General features: G+C 49.5%; 9 protein-coding genes across 9 annotated transcripts; 5 read left to right on the top strand and 4 right to left on the bottom strand.

Moving 5' to 3' along the window:
• Positions 1-235: 235 nt before the first annotated feature.
• Positions 236-2,469, top strand: pex8 (putative peroxisomal membrane protein Pex17; the record flags this gene model as incomplete). Its single annotated transcript, XM_057297441.1, has 4 exons — positions 236-309; positions 376-1,373; positions 1,428-1,876; positions 1,927-2,469. 4 exons carry the CDS (start codon positions 236-238, stop codon positions 2,467-2,469), a joined length of 2,064 nt encoding a protein of 687 aa, XP_057145323.1.
• A 178-nt stretch (positions 2,470-2,647) lies between these two features.
• Positions 2,648-3,606, bottom strand: N7519_010667 (protein-S-isoprenylcysteine carboxyl O-methyltransferase; the record flags this gene model as incomplete). The annotated part of the gene is made up of 2 exons (XM_057297440.1): positions 2,648-2,733; positions 2,796-3,606. 2 exons carry the CDS (start codon positions 3,604-3,606, stop codon positions 2,648-2,650), a joined length of 897 nt encoding a protein of 298 aa, XP_057145322.1.
• Positions 3,607-3,929: 323 nt separating this feature from the next.
• On the top strand, positions 3,930-4,703 carry N7519_010666 (sugar O-acetyltransferase; the record flags this gene model as incomplete). Its single annotated transcript, XM_057297439.1, has 3 exons — positions 3,930-4,090; positions 4,175-4,571; positions 4,626-4,703. The coding sequence occupies 3 exons, from the start codon at positions 3,930-3,932 to the stop codon at positions 4,701-4,703; spliced, it is 636 nt and encodes a 211-aa protein (XP_057145321.1).
• Positions 4,704-5,396: 693 nt separating this feature from the next.
• Positions 5,397-13,562, top strand: N7519_010665 (uncharacterized protein; the record flags this gene model as incomplete). The annotated part of the gene is given in 13 exon segments (XM_057297438.1): positions 5,397-6,006; positions 6,061-8,936; positions 8,993-9,154; positions 9,206-9,356; positions 9,413-9,990; positions 10,042-10,145; positions 10,202-10,401; positions 10,466-11,023; positions 11,075-11,126; positions 11,178-13,041; positions 13,061-13,295; positions 13,354-13,413; positions 13,477-13,562. The coding sequence occupies 13 exon segments, from the start codon at positions 5,397-5,399 to the stop codon at positions 13,560-13,562; spliced, it is 7,536 nt and encodes a 2,511-aa protein (XP_057145320.1).
• A 414-nt stretch (positions 13,563-13,976) lies between these two features.
• On the bottom strand, positions 13,977-16,138 carry N7519_010664 (pseudouridine synthase PUS2; the record flags this gene model as incomplete). Its single annotated transcript, XM_057297437.1, has 4 exons — positions 13,977-14,217; positions 14,282-15,508; positions 15,566-15,755; positions 15,826-16,138. 4 exons carry the CDS (start codon positions 16,136-16,138, stop codon positions 13,977-13,979), a joined length of 1,971 nt encoding a protein of 656 aa, XP_057145319.1.
• A 348-nt stretch (positions 16,139-16,486) lies between these two features.
• Positions 16,487-17,948, top strand: N7519_010663 (putative transcription factor TFIIE complex alpha subunit; the record flags this gene model as incomplete). The annotated part of the gene is made up of 4 exons (XM_057297436.1): positions 16,487-16,581; positions 16,634-16,729; positions 16,806-17,772; positions 17,835-17,948. The coding sequence occupies 4 exons, from the start codon at positions 16,487-16,489 to the stop codon at positions 17,946-17,948; spliced, it is 1,272 nt and encodes a 423-aa protein (XP_057145318.1).
• Positions 17,949-19,386: 1,438 nt separating this feature from the next.
• Positions 19,387-20,994, top strand: N7519_010662 (cytochrome P450; the record flags this gene model as incomplete). Its single annotated transcript, XM_057297435.1, has 5 exons — positions 19,387-19,480; positions 19,531-19,559; positions 19,627-19,746; positions 19,799-19,837; positions 19,894-20,994. 5 exons carry the CDS (start codon positions 19,387-19,389, stop codon positions 20,992-20,994), a joined length of 1,383 nt encoding a protein of 460 aa, XP_057145317.1.
• Positions 20,995-21,545: 551 nt separating this feature from the next.
• N7519_010661 (uncharacterized protein) lies at positions 21,546-24,926 on the bottom strand (the record flags this gene model as incomplete). The annotated part of the gene is given in 6 exon segments (XM_057297434.1): positions 21,546-22,103; positions 22,121-23,554; positions 23,642-24,070; positions 24,112-24,212; positions 24,235-24,743; positions 24,817-24,926. 6 exon segments carry the CDS (start codon positions 24,924-24,926, stop codon positions 21,546-21,548), a joined length of 3,141 nt encoding a protein of 1,046 aa, XP_057145316.1.
• Positions 24,927-25,887: 961 nt separating this feature from the next.
• On the bottom strand, positions 25,888-26,949 carry N7519_010660 (uncharacterized protein; the record flags this gene model as incomplete). The annotated part of the gene is made up of 1 exon (XM_057297433.1): positions 25,888-26,949. One exon carries the CDS (start codon positions 26,947-26,949, stop codon positions 25,888-25,890), a length of 1,062 nt encoding a protein of 353 aa, XP_057145315.1.
• Positions 26,950-27,067: the final 118 nt, after the last annotated feature.

The raw sequence follows: 27,067 nt of genomic DNA, 5'->3' as shown, positions 1-27,067 counted from the left end.
ACTTTGACCAGATATGTATTACACGCGTATCAACAAAAATGGCAAGTCTGGAGACTCTCGGAGATGACGATGCTTGTTTGCACTGTTTGGTTACGGCCCATTGGTCAGCTTTGCGCGGACGCCCCCGTATTTGGCTCTGGACCCGGACCTCGGCTTCTCCGCGGTTGATCATCTCACTCCCTGAGCGATGTAGAGCCTCTTGTCTGGGAGCATCCCTACCACCTCCAGACTTGAAATGGCCACGGAACGATCTCTGGCTACACTGCTGCGGTCGCTGCAGGCGACTTCCAGCTTCCAAGATGCCGCTTCGTAAGTGCCGCATACCCCCAATTCGATTGGGGAGGTCAATGTTAGGCTAACGACAGGCCAATTCAGTCTGCTTCCCACGGCTACCAGTTTCCTGTCAATGTTGGGGAATCCTCTGAACCTGACACTCCTTTCGTCTCAACTCCTCACTGCACCTTCGCTCTGGAGTCAACCCGTCGACCTTCAATCATGTCGCCAGATCCTTAGCGTCTTCAACACCGCCGCCATCGCTGTCTTGCAGAGTGATACTACCGACGAACCTCGGATACCGTACGGTCGGAATAGGAAAATTGAGTATGAGGCGTGGGTTAAGGCGGTCGCTGAGGGCGCCGATGATAAGTCCCCGCGGTGGAGGCATACACTTCTGCTTGGCGGAATCTTGATGGGATTTGAGGGACAAAACCGACGGGGCTTACCGCGACATATTCGTGTGAAACTCGAGTCAGCGCTTGTGAGAGCGGCGCAATTAGCGCTAGAGGAGGTTGGCCCAGAGACTGGGATTGATGGACAGTGCATCACTATGGTCTTGAACTACACCTTTGAGCTTCTGTCTGATCTCGAGAGAAGCAAGTTGGATTACGATCGCTTACTCCCGGCGATGATTCAGTCAGCATACTTGTCTTCGGAGGGCCTCGAGGGCGGCTATTTCTTAGGATCTATTGATCGAGACGTTGTTGAGGCTCCCGGGAAGCAATTTCGTTGGTCGTCCAACTCCCCCACGTTTGGCATTGTCTCGGCGGTAGCTGCTCGTCCGCTTGTGTCCACTCTTGGGCCTTTGTCTCGTCTAATGGCGCATTCCGTTGATAATGTTCGGGATCCGAGAATTGTTGGGCAGACTGTTGATTACCTGGCGGACTTCGTTCGGACGCTTATGGTTCAATGGCGGCAGAATAAATTGTCCGAGATCGATGTTGCGGAAGAAGCGGAGTTCCTAGATGCTGAATCCAGGGAAATCACACTTCCTGCCCTCTGGAAGATGTTGCGAAATTGCTTATATTCGGTGGTTATTGCCCTCCGGGCTGTGCTAGGGAGAACTATCAATGACGCGGCTCTTGCTGCCAACAGTAGTAAGTTACAGACGAGTCGTGATGCTTGTTTTGTACTAACTATGTTACCCGCAGGTGCCCCCTACATATCGATGCAATGCCTCCACATACTTCGCAATATGTATTTCATCTCTTCTCGGATCGGGCAAAATGCATCATCCCAGCAGACATTCGTGATGTTGGCAGCCATAGACATCCTTTCACAATACCCTGTTCTTGCCGAAAACTTCCTGCGAAGCATTAAGCCAAGCGATATCGGACAGATTCCTGCTCACCCAGTTGAGCGATGTCTAGATCTTTTCTTCTTGAATGTGGCAGAGCATTTCCCTCTTGTCTTATCCTCAGAGACGAACGAGGAACTATTATTGTCCGCCGCTTTCCCATATCTCGCGGCCGGTGCTAACAGTCTTCTGTTGGAGATTTTTGAAGCTGCTCACAGCGTGGTGCTTGTTGTATTTGCTATTCCCCACAACTCGGAATTGGCTGCCAAACACCTGCCTTTCTATATCGAAAATCTTTTTGCGGTGAGTTCTATTCCCGCTATTGTACGAAAGTTGATTCTAACCATCTATAGGTTTTCCCAAATAACCTTTCCGCGCGCCAATTCCGTCTTGCTTTCAAGACTGTCATCCAAATCACAGCACCTCCTTCTCCTCTAGCAAATACTCAGCCTCTTCTCCCCTCCATCTTGCTGGAGGTTGTTCACGACCGTGCTTTGAAAGCTTCCTCTACACCGATCCCTCCACAGGGTCCAAATCCAGACATGAACCAGAGTCCATCTCTCTCCGAACAAGCTGTCCTGACCCTTGCTCTCCTCGATTCACTTTCGTTCCTCCGAGTCGAACATCTGAAAGAATGGCTCCCATTAGCAGCACAGTTGATCAACACAATTTCTGACCGCAATATGCGACATACCTGTATCGATCGTTTCTGGGAAGCCCTAGCAGGTGGTGAGATGGATGTTGATCGATCCCACTGCTGTGTTACATGGTGGAGCACTGAAGGTGGGCGTGAGCTTGTCCTTTTCGGTGCAGAGACCGCCCCGGACGAGTCAGATGAGAGTGGACCTTACATGAGTGGCGCTGTTGGAGGAGTCGCGCCTGAAAGTAAGCTATAACGATGCCAATGTAAATAGCTTGCAGGATTGAAGCTACTACGCCTACCGGTGTGATCACGCCTTATACCATATACCAGACTTCTAATCGATCAAGTCTAGCTCCATATATTTCCACATATACCAATGGTTTCTTTATATGTACTCCATTCAATATCTCTGATACTGTAACGTCCTGCAGCTAAATTCCCGGGATACCAACCGAGGTGACTTTTCTGTACTCAACATACTCGTCCCCAAAGAAGGAGATCAAGTAAGCTTCTTCGCCTGCAACCGCGTAAACCAGTTAGTAATAATTCCAATACGCAAAAAAAGGACATGGAACATACGCTTGATCCGGCTCGAGAAGAACTGCCACAAGACCAGGGCATATCCAACAAAGCAAACCATATTCCCCAGCACCAGCTGTGTTCCCAGACCCCACCAGAAAAATCCAAAGTAGCTCGGATGCCGGAGATACCGATAAAGACCAGTATTAACCAAAACATGACCTTCCTGATGCTGACTCTGCACATGGTGATTGAAGTTACTAGCAGCCTGCGCCATAGCAACAGTCCGAATAACTTGTCCGATCAACAGAAGCACAAAGCCTACGATAAGCAGCAACGACACCGAGCTTCCGAAAAACGGTTCCGTCACAGTGATCATCCTCCCAGCAGCAGTCTGTCCGGGCCAGAAGACATGCGACACAATGCACTCCACAATGGCAGACCCGTGCGCAATGTTATATGCCCACCCGTTCGATGAGAGCAGGAAAGCGGAGACAGTCGCATACCGGGTATTGTACTGCGCCGTCACGTAGAACTCCAAGAAGTGGAACAGGCTCAGTGAGGCGATGAAGAAGGGTACGCGCCACAGCGGAGTGTAATACACGGTGCTTAAGAATAACGCCATGCTTGCTGATAGCCCGAGACTGGTACCGAGGAGCATTGCGCGAAGCGAGATCCCCGCCAGCGACATCTTGCCGTCTGGGTAGGTCGAGGCATCCGGACTGGGCGCGTGGGTCGAGACATCGGAAGAGGAGGAGGAGGATGTGTTGCTGTTGGTGCGATCGTGGACTAGTGGTCTGGAAATGTGCGTGAAGTTCGGGGCTTTGTTTGGCTCTGCGCCGGAAGTTGTTGCGGAGGGGTTGGAGAACATTGTCAAAGAAATGGGGTGAAGGAAAGAGACTTGTTTTTATTTGGTTCGAGGATCGGGCATCTCGAGGAAATTGGTGGAGGTTAAATAGTGTGGCGAGAGTCGATTTTCATTGTCTGAGAACAATCTGAAGAGCGTTGTATTGTTTTGCATCGGCACCCGCGGACCTTTCCCCCGACTTGACACCCGTGGACATCCCCGGGTCCACATGGTCTTGGCTTTGTTTCCAGATATCTATGTTGTATGTCTTGAGATACCAACTTGTGCACTGACTTTGCTGTTTCTCTATTCAATTTTCGTATACGATAGCTATCTCCATTACAGCCATGTCGCAGACTACTGAGAAAGAGAAGATGCTTCGCGGGGAGCTCTACCGAGCGTTCACGCCGGAATTGATCGCTGCTCGTTCGCGCTGCAAGTGGGCCTGTAATCGGTTCAATAAGTCGGACGAGGTGCCTCGTCGGCGTCTCGTTGAAATGTGGAGAGAGTGAGTGATGCAGTTGAGCAAAGACTTGGCATTACTTCAATTTAGAGCCGTACTCTTTATACTCTATGCTAAACCGTCATATAGCATCACTGACGACAAGACACCTCTGCCACCAAAGCTGGATGACCCCGCAGCCGATGAAGTTCTCTTTGCGAAGGAACCCTGGGTCGAATCTCCTGTCCATATAGACTATGGGTTCAACGTCAAGCTTGGAGAAGGGGTCTTTGTCAACTTCAACTGTGTCTTCATCGACACGTGTCCCATCACGGTCGGGGCTCGTACTTTGTTCGGTCCCAATGTCAGTTTGTTCTCTGGGACCCATCCCCTTGATCCTGCTCTGCGCAACGGCACTGAAGGCCCTGAAACTGGCAACCCAATTGTTATTGGGGAGGACTGCTGGCTTGGAGGGAATGTGACTGTACTTCCTGGCGTCACTATTGGCAAAGGTGCGACTATTGGAGCTGGCAGTGTGGTTACCAAGGTATTTTGTATGCACCTTCTCATAGTTGTACAATCATGCTGACTTTAGCTTTAGGATGTGCCTGCTTTTCATGTGGCTGCTGGGAATCCAGCTAAGATCATTCGTCGGATTGAAACGACAATGAGAGAGTGAGTGACCTTCTGTTATTCATTGGGTGATAGATATGAGAGAGGTAAAAGACTTCCTGGTGATTTGCATTTGCATCTATGAATACATAATTGAAGGGCTCAATGAAACTGTGAGTATGTTACATGGACGTCATGCATGCCTGGTCCAGACAACGATATAGAATCACAATATAATGATAAATAACTCCAACTTCTAAACCGCTTGATAAAACTGAAGTTAGACAATAGACAATGAATGCCAAGAGTCCTGGGGTCCAGACTCGATGCATAAGGCCGCATAAGGGGCAGTGCATTTTTTGGCGCTTTATACCGTAGCTGGAGTAATGTAGATAGGCAGTAACATTTGCTACAAACTTCACAGTAAATATATGCATTATTTTCTATCTTTTATGTTAATGCAATAGGCAATGCTGCAATGCAATTATGCGACTGTAAATCCCCAGATTGGCTTTTGTGTCTTTGTTAAGAGAGATACCTAGGCAGTCCTGTTCGTCTCTCCACAGAACAACGTCACTGGTCCTGGCGCGTCCCCCAAAAAAAAAGCTGTCGACCGTTTTATCTTTTCCCTAGGGACCCTTTACGTTTCTCCCACTCAATCCTTTTTATTGGACTCACCTTTCTCTTCAACCTTCATTCTTACATTACCCTCATTTCACGCGTTTCAACTATCCTGGATCTATTACGCGCAGAAAATGACATGGCTGTACCCCCGCCGGATAGCTCTTACACCCCACCTCACACTCCCTTGATCGAAGAATCTCCATTCATCAGCGACTCCATGGAGGATCTTGATCCTCAGGCGACCCGGAAGCGTCCGCGTCTCGACAGTGGAAGTCGCGTCAGTCCAACCTTGTCGTTGGATGGAACCTCGCGTACTGCCTCCATCGCACCTGCCTCAGACATGGATGAGGCCCCGGATTCTGGAAATCCAGCTAATAAAGTCACCATTAACACTAAATCCCCTTCTTCTGCCATGGCTCCTGACCTCCCTCCCTCCGACCGTGAGCTCTCCGGTAGCGAACTGGAGCTCCTACCAGATACCACTACAGCCCCCAATCCCATTTCAGTTTCCTCCTCACCCTCCTCACCCCGAAGTCCTGAAATCGAAGTTGCTGAACCGGAAGACATCAATCAAGACCCGAATACCTCGAACTGGAAGTCACTGGGCCAAGTCGTGCGGGATCAGGATGAGCCCGAAGTGATAGAGATCCAAGACGTGGCTCCTCTTTCCGAAACGTTCCCCAAAGTACACACTGAGATGACACCGCGAGAGAACTTCAAGGCACTTGGTGATATGCTTGAACATGGTAATATGGGACTCCGCTCAACAAGACTTGGCCAGATGCTAATTTGGCGAATAGGACATCCGCGCGAAGGCACGGCGCTTGTTACAATACAACAATGGCTTCACATTTGTGCGCGCGACCTTGGTCGGCTCACAATCGAGGAATTTGCGGCAGATCTAGATTTCTGGGAATATTTGCCCTCTGTCCTGGACCGTCTTTTGCGCAGACAACAAAACCTGTATTTGGATGAGATTGAAGATCTCTCAGGCTTCTTCGAGCAGTACTTTCTCGATTATGCTCGCATTGTCCTCCACCTCGTTCGCTTGGACACCGCGCTTCTCAGTGCTGTTGGCGAAGATGACGAAGACGTCGAAATGCCTCCAAGCACCTGTCGACGATATCTTCATAGCTTCCCTTGGATGTTCCATGGCGACCAAATTCCCTTTCTACGGGTCCTAGAAAACCAGTCCCGCACTGGAATTATCGATCTTTCTGCTCAACTGAAAGCTCAGGTGTCAGCTCCTCCGTTTGATGCACCCGGCGTACTCGTTCAATACGCTTCGCACCTGCTCGCATTGATTCCGAAATGTTCGCAAGTCGTCACCATGCTACCAAGCCCTTTGGTAAACATACTTGCATTGTTTGAATGCGACACGGAGACGGACCAAAATGGCAGTTCTGATTCCCCAGTCGACCTGTCTATCGATTCAACCAGCCTTCAGCCTTTTTACGAAGTCGTTCGAGGAATTGACAAAGTATACAACACACTTGTCGAAAAGAAGTCGCAACTGGCCACCAGTGAATTGAGCGATAGCCTTCTGAGCCCGATCTTCCGCAGCTACCGTTTCCTTTGCTTCGGCTACTCGGAGTTTTTGCTTCAACTTGCCCAGGAACTGTCGGTCCAAGTACCCGAGGAGGCAAACGCAGAACAAGCCGCTTTGTGTGTTATTTGGACGTGGAAATTCGGTACTTTGAAAAAGCAAATCATGGAAGGTCGAATGGAGCTTCGTGTCCACGGCGTGGAAATGATGCAATCGGATCTGGTTAGCATCTGGGGTCAAAATGTATCCCAGAACCGCGATGGGATCGAGTCGCCGTTCCTAAAATATCTGGTTGAATTTCTTCGTGAAAACAAGATCCTCGATTATCTTGTGGGCATTGACTCACACCCACAGTTGATCAGCCGCAGCAGTAACATCTTTGGATTCCTGATTGTAACATCGAAATACACCGATCATGACACGGATGTCATCTGGAAGACCGTCACCGAGAGCCAAGATGATCGCACTGTTTGTGAGGTCATGTCCATGCTCGCACGAACCTTTGCCATGCACCAGTCGGGCTCTAAAGCGCTGCTTTATGTGTGCTCAAAACTGCTTGAGTTGCCCTTGGATCGCTTTGACAGTCGCATAATCGATTTCTGTGAGCAGCTGGTGCCTCGCATGCGTGATCGGGATTATCGCAACATGTCCGGCGACGAGCATATCGATTCTATTCCACTGAAGCTCTGTATCCGCCTAATCCGTGAGAGCTCTGGGGCGAAGGACCTGCCTCTGGAACAGAAGGAACTTATGCAGGGATTTGGAAGCGAGCAGCTTGGACAGTTCATCAAGGCTGGACTCAACGAAACCGACATGGCAGAAACATATGAGCGCTGCATTCAAGACATTGGAGAGATGAATGAATGTACTGCGGGCAGCATCCAAGTGTTGAACGCACTAGTTCCCCGTGATGACGCACGAGAGCTTTGGAAACTTGCGACCGATTACGACTTGACGCGCTTGGTGATAGTCGAACTTCACCATCTCGTTACCCAGGACCATGCTAAGCTCGAGGATCCGTCATCCAAGCACGGCTTTTCCTCGAGGGTGGAAATCCTGCGGCGTCTTATTGATCTAGCCCCAGAAACCATCACTCCTGATCTCGGGAACACACTCTGGAAGGAGATCTTCATGTCCGAGAATCTGGCTTCTGAAGAGCGTCAAGCGATTTGGAAAATGATGGTTGATCTCACCAACCGTACTACCAAGGAAAACCCGTTCCTTGAGCGATGCATTCATGAGTATCTACCGGATGTGCCTCCCAAGGACTACTCGCGCGAGGTATTGTGGTTCGCTCAACAGTCGGTCCACTACGAGATTCGAATCAAGTCGCCTCCCATTGTCGGGGAAAATGAAGTCATATCTATTCCTGGAATGGATCGGATCTGGAACTTCATATTGACGGCACCTCCACAATCGATCGAAGCCGAGGCCATCAAGTTCGCCATTGATAGCTACCTGGATCATGGTATTGTGCGCAGGTCCCCCCGGTCGGCCATCGACGCTACTCATATTGCTCTTGTCGATCGCTGCGTGGACCAGCTGAAGTCTGCCGCTGCTGCGTTGAAACCATCGTACGATGCAACAACCAATTGGGAAGCTTCTATGGATATCGACAGTCCCAATAGCGCCACCGGAACCGATGAACTTATGTTTAGCCGGTCTCTACTGTTCCTACGTCAATTACTACATGGATTACGAACTCGGCCACAGTACAGCTCCCCTCGTGGCTCCCCGCCTACCCTCCCGGAACGTCCTCTGAAAGGCGAACCCATTGAATTTCGATATCAATGTTTCAATGGCGCTTCCATGTCCAAAATCTATTCAAAGCGCATTGGTGGTCTCTCAACGGCTGCCGAGCTTGTGGAAATGCTCGTGCAGCTGAGCCGATTCTCTAAGTTCACTGCTATCCTCGGTGGACAGAAGATCGAGTTGCTTCAAGATCCAGAGGCACTTGTGAAGGACTTGAAGCTCTCTTCAGGCTTGCTCATTCTTCGAAAGGCCCCTGATGCCCATGAAATCACGTGGGCTGGGAGACGGCAGTCTCTGACAGCAGTGGACAACGAAGTGCTGAAGCACTTCGATGAGCTGTATGATATGCTTGACCTGAAAGATGACTTGGCTCGACAGGTATAATCCCATTGCCTCTTCGCTTTTAGCTGAATATTGACACTGACATTTGGCAGATCATTGACTTCCTAGTTGTCTTCCCGCCTCAAGCGCGGGCCCTCGAACTTATTCGATCCAACAGCAACACCGAGAAAGACATGTTCCCGTTGCAAAGACCTTTCAAGGCCTTGTACTCCTTGAATACACTGTCAATGTGTCTCCACGAGGAGGCTGCAGAGGTAAACTGGTCGCTTTGATTTGAATGACATTCGTGCTAAAGATCGTTACAGATGTCCCCAGACCAAGGTTTTGTGTCTCATAGCAATCGGGTTTTGGTTGCGTTCCTGACGTCAGATGAGCTGTTCAGCTCTCTCTCCGTTAACTCTATAACCACTGTGCTCGCTACCAGAGCTATTGAATGTCTTCTACTGGCTATATCTGGTATGTCGAATATTGATCATTGTTCAGTCAATTGACCTCAACTAATTACGACCTAGTCTATCGCCCGACTGATGATGAGTCCGTTCTCATTGCCGATCCAATGTCTTTGGTCCGACGCGTTCTTGGCTTGCTTGAAATTGGCCGCGCCTGTCCCGCCGATCCACCAGCTGGTACATGCGCCCAAAATCTGATTTGCAGTTCCTTCGCGGTCCTAGTCGAGGCCTCATTGCGCGACCTTAATGCCTGGAACGCTGTTAAACAGCACGCGCAGTTTGATAGCTTGATCCTATCTCTACTCCTGGAAGAAAAGCGAAAGCCAATCCGGACTGATATCTTGGAACGCTTGAAGATAATCTGCGGCCCGCTGAAACCGTTCAAGCTGTCAGTGTCAAAGCCCGATACGGAATCTCCTACTGTGGAAAATCCTAACCGGATCGACATGCTTGCCACTCTCTGGTCTTCATTTTTGCAAGTGATCCCCAAGACAGTTGAACATGTTCCTCAGTCGGAAGAGTTCTTCAATGCTGCTCTATGGATGTTCCGCGCAGTCGCACAGAAGTCACCTCGGGATTTGATCTTCAACGAGTATCTCCAACAATGGAGTGCAATCATGCTCACTCATCAAACAGAAGAGGTATCTTCATTCCCCAAAGGCAGATTAATATTCTTTACTAATGACTTGCAGTTTGTTGGGCGTGAGCCGGCAGATAATTTGATCATCGGGTTTTCTGCTTTGTTGGAATGGTGTCTAGAATTGGCTAACGCCGCGGGCGTCACTCTGGACACTTTGTATGTCGCACTTTCCCGTCTGGTCAACTCCACAGTCATATCTAACTGGGCTTTAGGAACATCGCCGAGGAGATATTCAACAAGTACCTGTTCCCAGATCTCTCTCCAGACACAGTGGAGCAAGCGGTCCCTCAGGTTCCAGTCATGCACGGCCACACCCGCTCGAGCCTTTACAATCTCGTGAGCTTGCTGTGCAAGCAGAGCGACGGGATTTATTGTCAAGTTTTGGATCTCCTCAACACAAATGTTCCACGAGGTTCGCATCCACTGATTCTTGCCCACTGCGTATTCTCTGCATATCAAACTAACAACCACCCTAGACTCGCCTTACCTGGATTATGGCTTCAATCGGTCGCTAATGCTCCGGTCGCCGGAAGGCTATGCGGGCCTCAAGAATCTCTCGAACACATGTTACCTCAACTCCCTCATGACCCAGCTTTTCATGAATATTGAGTTCCGAGACTTTATCCTGAATCTCCCAATTGCTGATCCAATTTCCCAAAAGCTACTCTATGAAACCCAGCGCCTGTTTACATGGATGCAGGAGACTTGGGGCAAGAGTATTGAACCGGCAGACTTCGTGAAAAGCATTCTCACGTACGACAACGAGGAGATTGATGTGACCGTCCAGATGGATGTTGATGAGTTCTACAACCTTCTCTTTGACCGCTGGGAGGCTCAGGTTCTCGATGCCGAAAAGAAAAAGAAGTTCCGGTCTTTCTATGGAGGGCAGCTTGTTCAGCAAATCAAGTCAATGGAATGTGATCATATCTCAGAAAGACTTGAGCCATTCTCCGCGATTCAGTGCGAGATCAAGGGGAAGGCCACTCTGGAAGACAGCTTGCGGGCCTACGTGGCCGGCGAGGTGATGCAGGGAGGTGAGTAAATACCGCGTTCCCAAGGGTGCTCAAATTCTAACCACCATGCAGATAATAAATACTCCTGTACTTCATGTGGCCGGCATGTAGATGCTGTGAAGCGGTGAGTGACAATGACATAGCAACACAGACCGATCTTCTGACTTCTATTTAGCGCTTGTCTGAAAGATGTTCCTGACAATTTGATCTTCCACCTGAAGCGGTTTGACTTCGACATGGTGCATATGCTGAGAAGCAAGATCAATGACGAGTTCCAATTCCCTCATCACATCGACATGACTCCCTACACGGTCGAGCATCTCTCTGACCCGGAGCAGACAATTGCACCGGATATCTTTGAATTAGTTGGTGTTCTTGTGCACACCGGTACAGCTGAATCGGGTCACTATTACTCGTACACCCTTGAACGCCCTTCGTCTGGCGGCGAAGCGAATTGGGTTGAGTTCAACGACTCTGATGTCAGCAAATTTGACCCCAGCACAATCGCAGGCCAATGCTTTGGTGGTCCGAGTGAGACGATGCAGTACATGAATGGAGCACCTAAGAACAAGGTGTGGAATGCATACATGCTGTTCTACCAACGTGTGTCCACGATCGAGAAGTCCAAAGAAATCTTCAAGCCAACAAAGCCCGACCTCCCCATACACCTCCCGGTGTCAATTTCGACCCAGAACTACATTGCCATGGACAACGAAATGCTCGTTCGGACTTACTGTCTTCTGGACCCACAGTATACATACTTCGTGGGCAGATTGCTTCAGCGGTGGCCCGACATGGCACCAGAAGATGTCAACAAGATTAGAGCAGAGTCGTTGGCCATCAATGTCGGAATGGACACCATTGAGCAGTTGGTTGCGCGTACCAAGTACCACCAAGGACACCATGAGGTTTACAGCGAACTTGTCGACATGATCAACAAAAGCCCCAATGCGGCTCAATCGGTGCTTGAGTGGGTTATCAATCGTCCAACCTCAATGCACAATATTATGATCAGGACGCAGAACCCAGACATCCGAAGCAAGGGAATTGCGCTAATACATTATTCCCTAAAACATCTCCACTCGATGTCGACAAGCCAGGAGCTCAATGAGGATGAACGGATCTCATGGCGCGACCGATTCGATGAAGCCATTCAGCAAATTGTGCCCATGGTGACTGCTCTCTGGCCCGATGTTCAGTCCCTTTTGCGAGCTTGGGATGACTACTTTGGCTTCCTATTGAAGCTTTGCAACTATGGCCCGGAGGTCATCCAGGTTTTACTCGACCAAGGTCATTTTGCTGCCTGTCTGGAGATTCTCTGGATCGATGAAGACGATAGTATGAAATTGCGAATCCGGTATCCCAATTATGTGCGCCTCTTGAACAAAGGGCGTCAGTTCAACTATCGGATTTTGCTGTCATTGTGCTTGGTCTTTTTCAAGCATCTTGATCTATCGCTCCGCCCTACCACCATTGGCCTACAACGACGGTTTTTGAATGGCAAGTTCTCGACCAGCTTCAGAGAGATGGAACTCATCAAGCCCGTTGAACCTGAGGGATCTTTGTCTATCATCCTGAAGCTTTTGAGGCATGAGGATCTTGCTGGCCACCCGACCACTCGGGCGATCATCGGAGTTCTGTTAGACGGAGAGCCCGACGCAGGTTTCCTGAATCCGATTCAACTGACACTCAAGAATGGCGTCAGACTTGAACCCGCCGTCCAGTGCACACCATTCCTGGAGGTGGCCACAACGTTCTGTCAGCATTGTCCGGATAAAGGGCTAGTCATTGACATTATCGGCTTCATTGCCGAGGGAGTCGAAAGCATTGACAACAGCGGCGGACAGGAGCATATTGAGTTCTTCAAGTCTCTTTGCCGCAGCACTAACGAGCGGCTGAACATGGGCTCTGCTGATTTTACCGAACTTGTTCTTAATACTATCTCTGTCTGGGCCCCGACCTTGCTCATTGATAGGGACGAGGCTGTCCGCCGCAACATGCAGAATATCCTCGACGCGACGATCTTCAACGATAAGATCGTGGGGGGGCAACATAGAGGATCCCGGGCAGAATGGCGAATGGCAGACCACTATCACACCAGAGCGGCGCCATAGCATTGGTCGTCGGCTGTCGATTGCATGCACCGAGCGACTCAAGTCAGCATTCCTGACCGATCAGATCCGTCATATTGACGCCAGACTGCTTGAGAACATTACTCCGGTGATCAACTATTGCTTGGCTACTTTTTATGACGACTCTGAGACGGACCAGCAAGAAGTTCAACAGGCCAATGGTATGTTTGAGTTCATGCTCTTAGGGTTCTTGTATTGCCACTAACACAATCCTCCCAGAACTCCTCTCCCTCCTTAAAACGATGTCGCTCGAAGAAGTCCCCGATGACCCGCCTTCCGGTATGCTTCAATCTCTATCCCTCCTGAATGGCCCTGGAATATCATCTAACCGGATCCCCCTAGAATCGGATGTGGCCTCAGTTGAGGAATGGGACGCAAACTCGGCGATCGCAAGTGATTCCGAAATGGGAGTCGCTGGATCCCCTTAGACAATGGCGTTCCTGACTGCGATGCGCTTTATGTTGTGTTTCTTTTCCATGCGTTTTTGCGATGTCAACGGATTCGGCGAGCACGATATGTGCATGTGATTAAAGGCAAATTCTCATACCTCACGGATTTTACGAACTCTCCTGTTGCTTTTCCCCTTACGATGTTTGTGGTTGTTACTGGCGTTTTCTTTTGCTCATGATGAGCCGGAGTAGGATTTATCTCTATGAAGGGTGGCTTTGGACGGACAGGTCATCTACGTGCATTTCACAAGCCTATTTCCGAGCGTTGAAATGAAAGAGTCTCTGATCTCGAGACCTCAGGTCATTCGAAGGGATTGCAACCAACAAAGTTCGTAGCACATTATTGTTCATCTCGTTCAATGATGGAGTAACGCGTATATTTATTTTGTTCGATTAACCCTCTTGCTCTCCGCCAGCTGGAGCATCGCCCTCATCTTCTGATTCAACCTCAACAGCAGCAAGTGCATCCTGCTGAGCTCGCGGAGCACCGCGGGGTTTGTTACCAGCTTTGGGGCTGCCGGGGTCAGCAGCGGTAGGTGCAGTTGCGAGTTTAGCCGCTGGAATGCCACCGGAAGTCACATAGAGGAAGTAACCCGCTGGGAAGTGATCGATATGGTTGAAAAAAGAACCAAAGCTGTAATCAAAATCAGTATTGTCTCAATGGAATTCAAACGAGTAGATTGATAGGAATATCATACCCAGCACTTTCCTCCTCCTCGCGGAAAATCCGATCATAGATCTCCCGCTGCTTGAACTCATTCATCTCCGCTTCAAACTTCTGGAAATTGATCGGCTGGCGGTCAAGACCCTGTGCCTTGTTATTGTAAGCGTCGAAAATAGGCCGCTCAAGCAAGAGGCCCAAACCAGGCGCTTTAGGAATAGCAATGCGCTCAGGGCCATAGGTCTCAGTGATGCGATCTGGATGGCAGCCCGAGCGGACAACCATCGTAGCCATGGCAACCATCTTGCGGATCTGGTGCATCATGAAACTCTGTCCGTGGACCTTCAGGCTGAGCCATTCCGTGCCATTGATAATAATCGGCGTGGTGTTCACCTTGAATGACTTGATGTGTCGTTTCGCCGAGGGATCCTTGTGCGTCTTCTGGATCGTGTAGTTGTGGAAGTTCTTCGTGCCTTCGTAGCGGTTAAGACATTCTTGCAGGCGCGCTATGCGTGAAGCGGGCGCACGGTAAGCTCGTTTCGCGGTGAGGTATGCTGCTTTGATGGACTTGATGGCGTCGGTGATGGCCTTTTGGCGGGGGTCCATGACGAAGGGCTTTTGGGCCTCTGCGTCGGCCGATTGCTCGGTCACGGGTTGTTCGCTAGTCTCCTGCTGCACGGGTTCCTCGGCTGGCGCCGAAGGAACTCCCTTCTCTTCCGAGGGTTGAAGTGCCTCGCGAGAGTCGTCCTGGTAGAGAGACTTTTCGACGATGCTGCGGATGTCTTCCGGCAGGGTTTCTAATATCGGCTTGATGTACTTCTCATCGACGTCTTCCCAATAGCTTGCGACCTCTTCCTGTCGAGCTTTGACGGCATCCAACTCGCCTGCCTTGTCGGCAAGCTCGACGATCTTCTTTCCAAGATAGGTGCTCGGGTGAGGTGGTACGAGACAGTGACTCGGCATCAAATATTCGTATACTCGCGAATCGCACATCTGGTAGCAGCTGAAACTTTTGCTGGTCACTTCGTAGCCCCAGACACGGATTTGGGGGCTGAGCTCGGCGTTGATTTTCTGGATGATATCCTCATCTTCGACGATCATCTTTAGCGATACAACATTACCAGCTGCGTGGACACCCTTGTCTGTGCGGGCACAACGGACGAAGGAAGATTTCTTGGGATCCGCCGCATTCGCTTTGGAAACCGCGCCGACGTTGACAAGGGCCGTGAATAGATCACCTTCAATAGTGCGTTGCTGCTCGTTTCTATATAAAACTGGTCAGTACAAGGAATGACGATATACTGAACAAGGAAATACTCACAGCTGCATCCCAGAGTATCCAGTCCCCGAGTATCCCATCAGAAGCGCAACCTTCTTTTCGGGGCGGCGCTCTTCGCTGTCGATCTCCTCCTTGGAGAATTGGGTCGCGTAGATCGGCAAGTTAACCTCTTCGCCGTTCTCGATCTTGCGACGCTTGACTTCGGCCTTCTCTTCATGACGCTGTCGCTTATCTATAGCTTGGCGACTTAATTAGTTAGCCGATAATGCGAAGAATGGGAGGTTACAATTGATGCGACATACCTCCATTCCGCTCGCCCCATATCGCGGTTCTTACGCCTTCCACCACCTCCGCCTCCTGTTCCTTTGTTGTCGGCCATTGTATCCGTTGGAAGATCTCTGATAGCTCCGCACGAGGTGCAGATGGGTCGCGCCAGAAAGAACGGTAAAATTGACGACTAACAGCGTGGTCCCGGGTGTTTCGGGGGATCGATCGAATCAGAATTGAGTTTCTGAGTGCAGTTAGAATCCCAGAAAGATTCCGCTGGCGAATGATCGAGGCACGCATGAAATCAATGTTTCGGGGAAATTTGCCCTTTGACTCCGCGCGGTTCATCTTTTCCTGATATTGGCACTAAGCCTATAATAGCCTAGTGTCTAGACAATCCCCACTAACCATCTTTGGCTAGTCTTCTGCCTGAGGAATCAACTTTGCATGTGACGTGAAGCTCTGGACTTTGATTGCAACGCTCATTGTTCACTCATTCAACTAGGTCGGCGTTGCCTGTCGCTCAACTCACTCTCACTTCTGTCGTGGACCCCTTCACTCCTTTTGCTGCCTTTGATCGAAGCATGCTCGTCTTGTCCACTATCTGAAAACTGCGACTTCTCGCCTTGCGCCCCAGTTGAATTCTCTCCCAGCTTTCCTCCGGACTATCGTCTTTTGCTCAGAGCCTCTACAACCATGGATCTTTCAAAGACGCTTATCCGAACTGTGGCGCGCGCCTTTTATGAGACCCGTCACATCTTAGTCGTCGACGCGCTCTTCCTACATTCAGTGTATGATGAGAGTTGATCTCTGTTGATTGGTCACTTTGCTGACCAGCTACAGCCTTCACGCTGAGGATCTCGCTTTTCTGATGGGAATGCAACAGAAAGATCTTCGCAAGCTTTGCGCCAAGCTTCGGGAGGATCGCTTGATCGGAGTGTATGTCACTTTTCCCTGATATGGTCTACAACAAAGGTGGAAACGCGAAGCTGATCTAGTTCTATTTTGACTATAGGAGCACGCGCGCCGAGATACGTGATGGGTCCACTCGCCCAGTCAACCGCGAATACTACTACATCCCCCTACACCCGGTTGTCGATGCGATCAAGTACAAAGTCTCCAAGTTGACAGCCATTATCAAAGCGCAGTATACACCGAGTGAGGAGCGCAAGGAATACATATGCCTGCGATGCAAATCCGAGTGGACTGAACTGGACGTACTGAGTCTGGTCTCAGAAGAAGGGTTCGAATGTCAAAATTGCAGCGCCATCCTGGAGCGGACGGAGGATGTGAAGGGCGCAGAAGGGATGGACAGCACGGGTCACGAGAAAAATAGCAAGCTTATGGCACAGCTCGACAACATGCTCAAACTACTCAAGCAGATTGATGCGGTTGAAATCCCGCCGAATGACTTTGAAACAGCGTGGGATCACAAGGTGGAGGTTATCCGGAACCAGCACACACACCCTGTCCGCGCCGCGATTGCTGTTCCGCCTAAGCCCCAGGATATCACACGTCCCAATGCCAAAACGGATGCCGCTGCACTGGAGATCTCTCTCACCTCAAGTGAAGAGAAGAGTGCCGCCGAGCAGGCCGATGAGGCCGCTCGTAAAGCAGCGCTCGAAAAGCAAAACGCGCTCCCGGTTTGGCACACACATTCTACCGTCAATGCAACCCAGGTTGGTTCTCAGATCAAGACCGACGTGGGCACTGTCGTGAAACCCGAGCTTGCGGATGAGGATCAAAAACCCAGTGTGGATGCCTTGGACGACAAAGTTGCCGCTTACTACGCTGAAATGGAAAGGGAGCAGGCACTGCAGGCTCAAGCAGATGCCAGCAGCGCAGACGAAGACTCAGACGAGGAAGACTTTGAGGATGTTGAGGGAATCTCCGGTCCAAGCGGACCAGCTACGCCCGCCATTGCCGCGCCTGCCACATCTTCCGGGGCGCTGGCATCAAGCGTGAACATGAACCGGCCTCCAGTGTCCCTCCATCATCCACTGGGACTCCTTCCACCCCTGCCGACGATGGGCCTGTGGCAAAGAAAATCAAGGTCGAGCCCGATATCAAGCCTGATCCTGATGCCAAAATTGAGGCCGAGGTCAAGAAGGAGGCCGAGGAATCTGATGAGGACGATGAGGAATTTGAAGATGTATAATGAAACTATTTAAAAACGCCAATATTGGCGCTGGCGCCGAATAATCCTGGCAGACTGGACAGCTCTGGAGGCTTGCAAACCATCGAAATCGCTCATAAAGCCATAGAATTGCTTTTTATTCAAACATCAAAGCTCCAGCAAAGTGTATTAACAAATATGATTGCGAACAGCACAGAAAATGAAGCGACAAGCAAATACACACTAAATTCTAGCTTTCATAAAATCCTGATAGTACAACTTCATGATTCGTCTCATCACTCTCAGCAATGTGGTTCATCACGGTGTAGACGTCTTCCGTTCGACTTTGCAACTCTCCAAAATCGACCTTTGTGAACAATTGCAGCTCTCTACAGCTTTCCACCAACGTATGCCAGTTGAGAGCGACAGTCTTGTCCTCGTAAATTTGGAAAGAGGAGCCAAACACGCTATCATGTCGGTCATATTGGACATCAGTCCAACACTGGCCACTATGACAGTCTGTGAATCCCTCTTGGGGATCTTTAGATATTCATATAGAAAATCGAATCATGCGAAGAGTATCGCCACTTGAACTTCCTTGAGAAGCATAATATCAAAGACTTGGTACACTTCCCAGCTCGCCGCTAAAGAGCTTTGATAATTTTCGTTTGAAAGAAGATCGGGATCGGTGAGGAACTCTTTGCTACCAGACAAAAGCTGCATAGGAGGTCCGACAATAACATGGAATACGGACATCAAGTTTAGGTGATGCATTCCCGTAAACCACTTGGTGCTAAGTGTAGCGGGTGGATCAAGTGCATTTTCATTCCAGGAATCTTCGGCGTTTATATCGGCGAGCGTGGGGTTGCACTGGCGCGATTTTGTGAGAGTCAACAGAAACGACTGATTGGAGGGCTATTGGCGTATCATAGTGAGGAAATTTCCAGGTTAGAGAGCCCTATGTTTAAATCCAGTGGATATTTCTAACGAAGGGGATCCAGGGTAAACAAGCGGGCGGAGAAGAAGTGCTCGTTGATGCCTTTAAGATAATCTTGGGCTGGCTGCAACATAAAGAAGCCAAGCAGATCCTAGATCGTGGATATGTAAGTAACCCTTGCGGTGCTCGCCGGATATTACTACCTCTACAGGGTAAAGAACAATCTCTCACAATTTGGCCAAATATGAGATTCTCCTCGATTTAGACACCCCAGGAGTCATGGCGATGCTTTTATGCAGAGGGGGTCAGCCGGATACAATTTCAATCGAGCTCGGAGTTTCTTATATTTCGTTCAAACTATATATTTGGAGTCTTGTCTTTCCGTCGTTTGGCTTCACTGGCATAGAACAAAAGTCCCAGTAAGACACGATGGCGACTATACTATTTTGCCTGTTTCTACTAGCAGCTGCTTGTCTTTATGGCTTAGGTCGAGTTGTATACAATATATTCTTCCACCCACTGCGAAACTTCCCCGGGCCTTGGATGGCTGGAGCCACGTCGAGTTGGAAAGCATATAAAGAAGTCATCAAGGAAGAGTCGGCAGTTCATGAGCTCTTTCATCTCCATAAGAAATATGGTATGATAAAATTGGGACCATGAGACATTTCCTTCTAACATATCTAATAGGTGATATTGTCCGCGTTTCCCCAAACGAAGTGAGTTCTTAGAACATCAGTCAGCACTTCCCTTATAAGGCACAAATAAGTCACTCACCTCTCACAGCTCCATTTTGGAAGCCCAGATGCGTTCCACGATATCTACCATAGCAGCAAAAGGTGGGACAAGGACACGGGTCTTTACCGAACCCCCGGGGTTTTCATCCGGGTCATTCACATTCTTGAAGTATGCTCAGGCAAAAGAACGACGCGAGGTGATTCTTCCAATTTTCTCCAAGAAAGCCATCAATAGTCTTGAGCATCTCGTCTGGCGAAACGTGGGTAGTATATTGCTTTGCTTCTTTTTGCCTATCGCTAAATCACCGGTTCCTAGGCGAATCGGCTTGCATCTTCCATCGCCAAAACGAATGCATCAAAAAAGTCCGTCGACCTACTCTACGCATTCCGGTCTTACACGCTCGATACCATAATGTGCTTCACATTCGGTAATTGCGTAAACGCCCTCGATGCGCCAGCATTCAGCGACCCTCTGATTCTAGCCATGGATGCCAGCCTTCGTATGCTGCCTCTAATGAAGAACTTCCCTATAATCCGAGATCTCATCTTCGCTATACCACCAAGCCTGGTCATGCGTCTCATTCCCAACTCCCAGAATCTAGCCCCGCGGCTATACCAGGTCCGGGATCTCGTCCAGCAACAGCTTCAAGTTGTCCTAAACTGCCCTTCAAAGCTCGATACCGTACCTCACCAGACGCTCTTCCACCGAATGCTCGATCCAGAATCATACCGGAGCAAACAGGTCCTAAATATGACAGAGCTACACGACGAGGGCTTCACACTCATCTTCGCGGGTGCCAATACGGTAGCCGACACACTGCTCATGGGCCACTGGCACTTAATGCAAAACCAAGCCCTGCTAACACAATTACGGACCGAGATCCTGACCGTCTGGCCAGATGAAAAGCAGCCATCCCTAGCAGACCTCGAGACTCTACCTCTGCTGACAGCAACTATCAAAGAATCCCTCCGCTTTATCCCGTCCGGCGTATCCCTAACACGAGTCGTGCCACCAGGAGGCGCAGTAATAGGGGGAAAACAGATTCCCGGCGGGACGGTGGTTGGGATGGCTATTTTGCACGTGCATCAGAGCGCGGATGTGTGGGGTGCGGATGCGCTTGTGTTCCGGCCGGAACGGTGGCTGGAGAGCGCGGAGCAGGCAAATGCCCGGAACGGGAAGAGTGAGTTGGATCACTGGCTCGTTGCGTTTAGTCGGGGGCCGCGCATGTGCTTTGGGATGAACTTAGCCTGGGCGGAGATGTATATTGCTTTTGCTACTATGATTCGCCATTTTGACTTGGCTATTGATGGTACCACGGCGGAGGATATGCAATGGCGGGAATGTATTGCGGCTTACTATCCCAAAAGGCATTTGCATGCGTGGTGTCGTCCGGTTGGGTCTGGGGAGGTGATGTGAAGAGGTGTGGTTTATATAGCTTTAGGGTATGAGGCACGCATTTGGGTGTCCCTAGACAAGCAAGGATTATGCGTCGGGCTCAGGAAGTTGGACATTGTAGCAGAGGGATTGACAATAAATAGTATTTCACGTACACGAAGACCAATATTGGCTTTAGGACATAGGCTGTATTTAAAGGCTTGACCCGATTCTCCTTAAACATCGGCCTTGTGGTTAACCTTGGAGCCAGGGTATGTGTGTACCATGTAGTATCTCTATCTATAACTTGTAACAATTGTCTGTACATGCAACTGGGAGTGTCATACATGGCCAGATGTCCCAGAACTAGTGACTACATACATATGTACGTGTACTGTATTTAAGTACCTTTTGTATAGAGCTGCCGTATAAAACATACCTGATCCTTACAGTTTGCTACATGTATCTTGGTACCTAGTGGAGTGGCGGGATACGTCCATTGCTTGATATCAGGAGACTAGGTGGTCCATTATCTAGCACCATTGGTCTCCCGTTGCTTCTCTTCTTTGTCTCTAGCATTGAATGGCAGGTCCTTACTCGACTATTTGTCCATGTCGTAACTCCATCTTATGGGATCGATCCAGGCATCGTGCCCCAACATAATAACACACTTCGCAGATGTCGAAATTCGCTCCATCACAAGTATCACAGTGGTAGAAAGCCTCACCCTCCAAAACGTAAGCCATACAGACATCACAGCATATTGTCGTGTTCCTCTGAGAGGTAGGTTCGACCATTGACTCAACTGTCACTTGAGATCTTGTCTCAGAGAATGTCTCTAGGACTTTCACAGTATCAAATTTCTTTCGCATTATAGCATCAGACAGTGCTGTACGACCAAATTCATCCTGAGCCTCGCAATCCACGCCATCACTTTTAAGGAGCGCGGAAACTGATAATAAATTACCGAGGGCTGTAGCAACATGTAATGGGGTTCGGCCATATCGATCAGGTTGATGGACGTTCCTGATCTTGGTCGAAGTAAAAAGATCAGTCAGATAGGCATATGTGTTTTCCGAGGCTGCGTGGAAAACTACACCACGACCAAGATTGTCCTCGGTGTTGATATCAGCGCCATTCTCGAGGAGAAGCTGAATCACTTAATCACTTCTGTACTCCTATTGCCTGCTGCCAGGCTGAGTGCGGTTCGACCCTCGTGGTCTTTGATTTCCAATTCAACACCCCGCTTCAGCAAGAGTTGCATTACCGACTTCGCGTTTGACTCTGTTGCGCATATGAGTGGTGTCTGGCCCCCGCGATCCCGAGTATTGGGGTCAGCACCTCTGTCCAGGAGAAGCTGAACTATGGGAACATCCCCAATCTTCGCTGCTTCCGATAGGAAGGCATTCAATTCAATATGTTGGGGATCATCATCCACGTCCCAGTCAAGAAAGAGCCGCACCATATCTAAATGGCCCTTTTCAGCGGCGAAATATAATGGAGTGCGACCACCCTTATCTTTCTGGTACGCGCTAAGCCCTCGCATCAAAAGAAGACGGGCAATCTTCTCTGATCCACCGATGGCTGAAGCATGAAGTAGTGACAGTCCAGTGAAGGCGCTCTGTTGCAAATCACAATTTTCTTCGAGTAGTAACTGCACTGCTCGTTCGTGGCCCTTCTCCACAGCTGAGAAAAGGGGTGTTGTGCCAGCGTCATCTTCGATGTTCGGATCCGCGCCATTTGCCAGTAGGAACGTTATAGCATCTCGGCGGTCATATCCTGCTGCCCATAATAAAGGTGTCCTTCCAATAACATCCACGCAGTCCACCGAATTGCCAAGTGAAATCAACGTCTGGGCCACATCAAGCAACTCAAAGTAAGCCGCAAGATGTAGACCCATCATACCCCGTCGTGAATCGTAAAATGGCATATTAAATGAGAATTCGGCCGAAGCATACCACGCGAACTGCATACAGGAGTCGACTTTTGATCTGTCTGGCAGTAGTGCAATGATAGCTTCGCTTATAGGCTGTTCGCCGTCCGCTTCGCACTCCCGGACGTGACTACCCCAGAAATTAGCTGCGTAAGGTGCAAAAGGATAGCGATACAGGCGTGATTCGAAATCTTCCGGTGCTCGGCAATGTCCTGCTATGAAAGTATCAAATGACAAATATGCCACGCAGATGCTGCCAATATAATAGTTCGCCTTCGGGAACCAAGTTGACTGATTGCGCTGGAAAAATTCCTGGGTTGTATAATGCACCAGTCGAATGACATTGCTTTCCTCGTCGATTGTCACCAAGCCAGCACAGACCGAGACCACGTCAATTAGATCGGGGACATTATCCTCGTCAAAAACTGACTCGTCTATTTCGACCGCTAGTGCAGTTTGCAGCTCCACCGTGGTAAGCGGTCTCTTAGCACAAGTGATCCATGCGAGAACTTGCATGGCCAATTCTGCTTGGTCAGACACCTGTCCCTGAATTCGTTTCATCGCATCGCTATAGGCGGAATCGTATTGCTTTGTACTTGATGAAATGTCTTTTAATGCGGATCTGATTGCTTTAGGTGATCTTTTTCCAACCAAGGAGTTAAGGTAAAGCTGGGCGAGCAGAAACCTAGATCCTTATGTTAGAGAACTGCCAATAGTACGTAAATATTCTTTAGTAAAAGGTATGTATATACTCACATCCCATCCACCGCTCTGGTTATCTCCGTCGAAATCTCCGTTTGCAATTCCGGATTCCCGCGAAACAAATGGGAGCATTGCCAAATTTCCCCGAAGATACCGCATGACATCTGCCGTGCTAGCACGGATTTCAAGGGCGGGCTTGCCTTTGAATCTTTCAGTTATTTCGGGAATAAACCGGGAAGTGGCGAGAAGGTTTATGCTGCCACCATCCTGAAGTTCGAACATTGCATCCAAGAGACTTGTTCGCGATCCATCATCCATCCGGCATTCATCCAAAGCGTCAATTACAATATAGACTTTTGCAAAGTCGCTCGAATTTGAGACTGCTTGGATGGTTTTGGAGATTTCGCCTATGGAAGGCCGTGTTCCTTTAGCCGTATGCTTAGTATACATCTCTTGGATGCTACTAGGCAACGATGACTGTGACTGAGCCAATTGTTTCAAAAGATTGATAACAATTCAGCAACGCTTTGTTCACCGTGTCGCATAAAGCTGCAGTAGAGGTATGCAATAGCAACCTCGCCCCCACTTCCAAATTGATCGTAGAGCTCATCAACCACGATAGACGCTAGAATAGTTTTTCCCGGCACCTGGAATGCCAGGACAGAAGAGCGTCTGCTTTGAACCGGAGATCCAGCTTTTGAACTCGGATGTGTCTAGAAACCACTGCCCAGTACCTTCCTCGCGTCGACTAATGTAGTCACTTTGCTGGGTGGCATAGTTTGATGACGAGAGCCAATCAAGGACTTTCTGGCGCGCTTCCTCGTCTTGATGCTTCACCAGTTTCCCAACGCCGCGTTTCATTAGTTGTGCATTGTACGCAGTCAGGAGTGCGATATTAGTGCTAATTCGAAGGCGGAGTTCCTGGACATCGCTTGGTTCCCACTTCAGGCGTTTCCACGCCCGCTTCGCTATGTTTCGTTTTCCATCATTTGTTTTCGACAGCTCTGTGTAGTCCTCAATTCTCCTTGAAACTTCGGCAAGGACCTCGTGGCAACCGGCTAACAATTCGTTTAACTCAGTCTGTTGCTCGCTGCTAAGCTCCTTCGCGGATATGTCGGTATCTACATCTTGCAGTACGAGCGACAGGCTTCTGACCCTGTTAACAATTTTTTTAGTACATCAGGTACAACATATTGAGTGAGGGAAGGTCTAATCTAGGATCAACCTACTCATTGGAAATGCTCTCGAATTGAGCAGGTGCTCCGACGAATGCTTTCCGAATCTCCAGGGAGAGTTTGATAACTGCGAGGAAGTCCCCGACACCGAACCCAAAGCTCATTTTGACAATCAATAGAGAAACCCAGAGGGTGCATTGTTAATGGTTGGAGAGCTTAAGAAACGAAAATAAAACAGCTGGCTCAGCCCCACAGGCGGGGTTAGGTCGACATGCAGCAGCACGCAATCTGGCCCAAACACGATGGGCTGACCATGCTAGATATTAAAACCAGCCTCCAATTTGAGTGCTGGCTTCATCGTGCGGATTCCAAATAAATTGACTGCGGCCAGACATGTCGCTTGGTTGCTACTTGCTGCATTCCACTGTTCAGCAGCATCATAGTCACGCTCGTGTGGGCACCGATCTTGCTGTGATATGATGAGCAGCTTGGGAAATCGATAAAGTCTTGATGGAGAGCCTTTTTGCTGACTGTGAGACTGATAAGGATGATTTCAGATACCCAACAAGAGTAGCCGATAAGCCGTGGCCTTGGCTGAGCTGATGGACGGACATACCTGCAGAAAGATAGAAGTAGTGTACTACCAGACGAAAGACTAGATGGGGAGAAAGGACAGAGTTGTATTTGCTCTGTCTACAAGGAGCAGAGAGATAGAGAAAGAGAAGAAGAATTAAACAAACCTTGGCACAAACAAGCAGGAGCTAGCTAATATAGCCATATGGAGCCTGGCAAATTAGGCACCTGCCGGTGGCCTGTCCCAACCTACCTTGGAAGGGTAGTGCGGGAGAGATATGCCCCCAGAACTACCTAGGTATGTACTTAGTTAACCATTAGTTATCCTGGGCTGAGGCCTGATCCACCAGGGCAACCACACACCCCAATCTCAACAAATAGTAAAGATATTCTTCCAGCCACTACTGCCATGGGATATCTAATACAGCCCATGAAGACAAAGAGAGCACTCGCAAAAATGCTTCGGTGTAACCATATATTCGTTAATCGTACTCTAGAAAAAGCATACGTATATCTGAACCCCCAAAAGTCACAAATAAATCACATGCCAGCTTAGACAGTGACCCTGTTAGCCTTCAGATACTCATAATCCGGCATAGAATCTCTCGTAGCCTTCTCAATCAACTCGGTAACCTCATCCCCAAACTCGACACGCCACTTAGCAACCTCCGCATCAATATCAACCGACGCCGGAGCCTTATTCTTAACAACACCAGTCGACTCCTCCAAAGTCGACAACATGATAGAAGCAGCAGCCTTATGAAACGCCACCTCCTCAGGCGTCTCCGCGTTCGCAGTCTCAGCCGCCCAGTTCTCAGACTTCTTCTCAGCACCATTCCACTCAAACTGCATGAATGAAGTGTCAAGACCAGCCTTCTCACAGAACTTCACCACAGCACCGGGGTTATGGATGACATCATTAGCATCGATAACCAAAGGCGTGACAGACTCATCGGGCTGCTCACGACACCAGTCAAACAGCATCCGCGTCCACTCCATGCTCATGTTCGTAAACGATGCACCCCTCATACCGTCGTCATCAATGAAGCCAGCCTTGGACAGCTTCTGCATAGCGCGGTACATGGACGGCCAGGCCAGTGCCGGGTGACGGATGATGAAGGCAATCCGCCAGGTGCGCAGGTACTCGTCCGGCATGATGGTCTTGTTCTTGGCCGAGAAGGTCGCCGAGGACCCGTAGCGTTCAGGCATAGATACCTGGAAATCTCTGTGATATTCAGGTGTGGTGCCGTCATTGTTCGCAAAGAAGCACGGGTTAACCAGCCAGAAAGCGTGTTCTTTGGTGAACATTATCTTGTTCTCGGCGCGGGCTCGGGCAGAGTACTCCTCTAATCTGTCGAAGCACTTCTGCACGACGGCTTTGGTTTCGCTCTTCACCTCTGCGGTCCATTGGTCTAGCGGCTTGTCGAGGCGACCGTCCCTGCCGGCTGCCATGAAGGCATCGTAGAAGAAGTAGCCGCCCTTTGGGCTGGTGAGGACATTTGGTTGATTGGGGATGTTGAGGATCTTCAGGAGAAGATTCGAGGCAGTGCGCGGTACACTGACGAGGAGGATTCGGTGGGGTTCATTATTTCCAGGGGTGGTAGTGGCAGCCATGGTGGATGGGCTTTTTGGTTTCTTGGTTGAGATATGTATATAGAGTGGATGTGGCTGAATGATAATTAAGCTTAACTTGCTGCGATACAATGAGCGTGAGAAGAGATGGCTATATTCT

The sequence above is a fragment of the Penicillium mononematosum genome (genome assembly GCF_028829835.1).
Source record: "Penicillium mononematosum strain IBT 11891 chromosome Unknown utg000005l:1.0-9366267.0:1.0-9372171.0, whole genome shotgun sequence".
NCBI classification, from domain to species: Eukaryota; Fungi; Ascomycota; class Eurotiomycetes; order Eurotiales; family Aspergillaceae; genus Penicillium; species Penicillium mononematosum.
The sequence above is the reverse complement of the archived record's forward strand: the minus strand, read 5'-3'. Positions and strand labels throughout refer to the sequence as shown.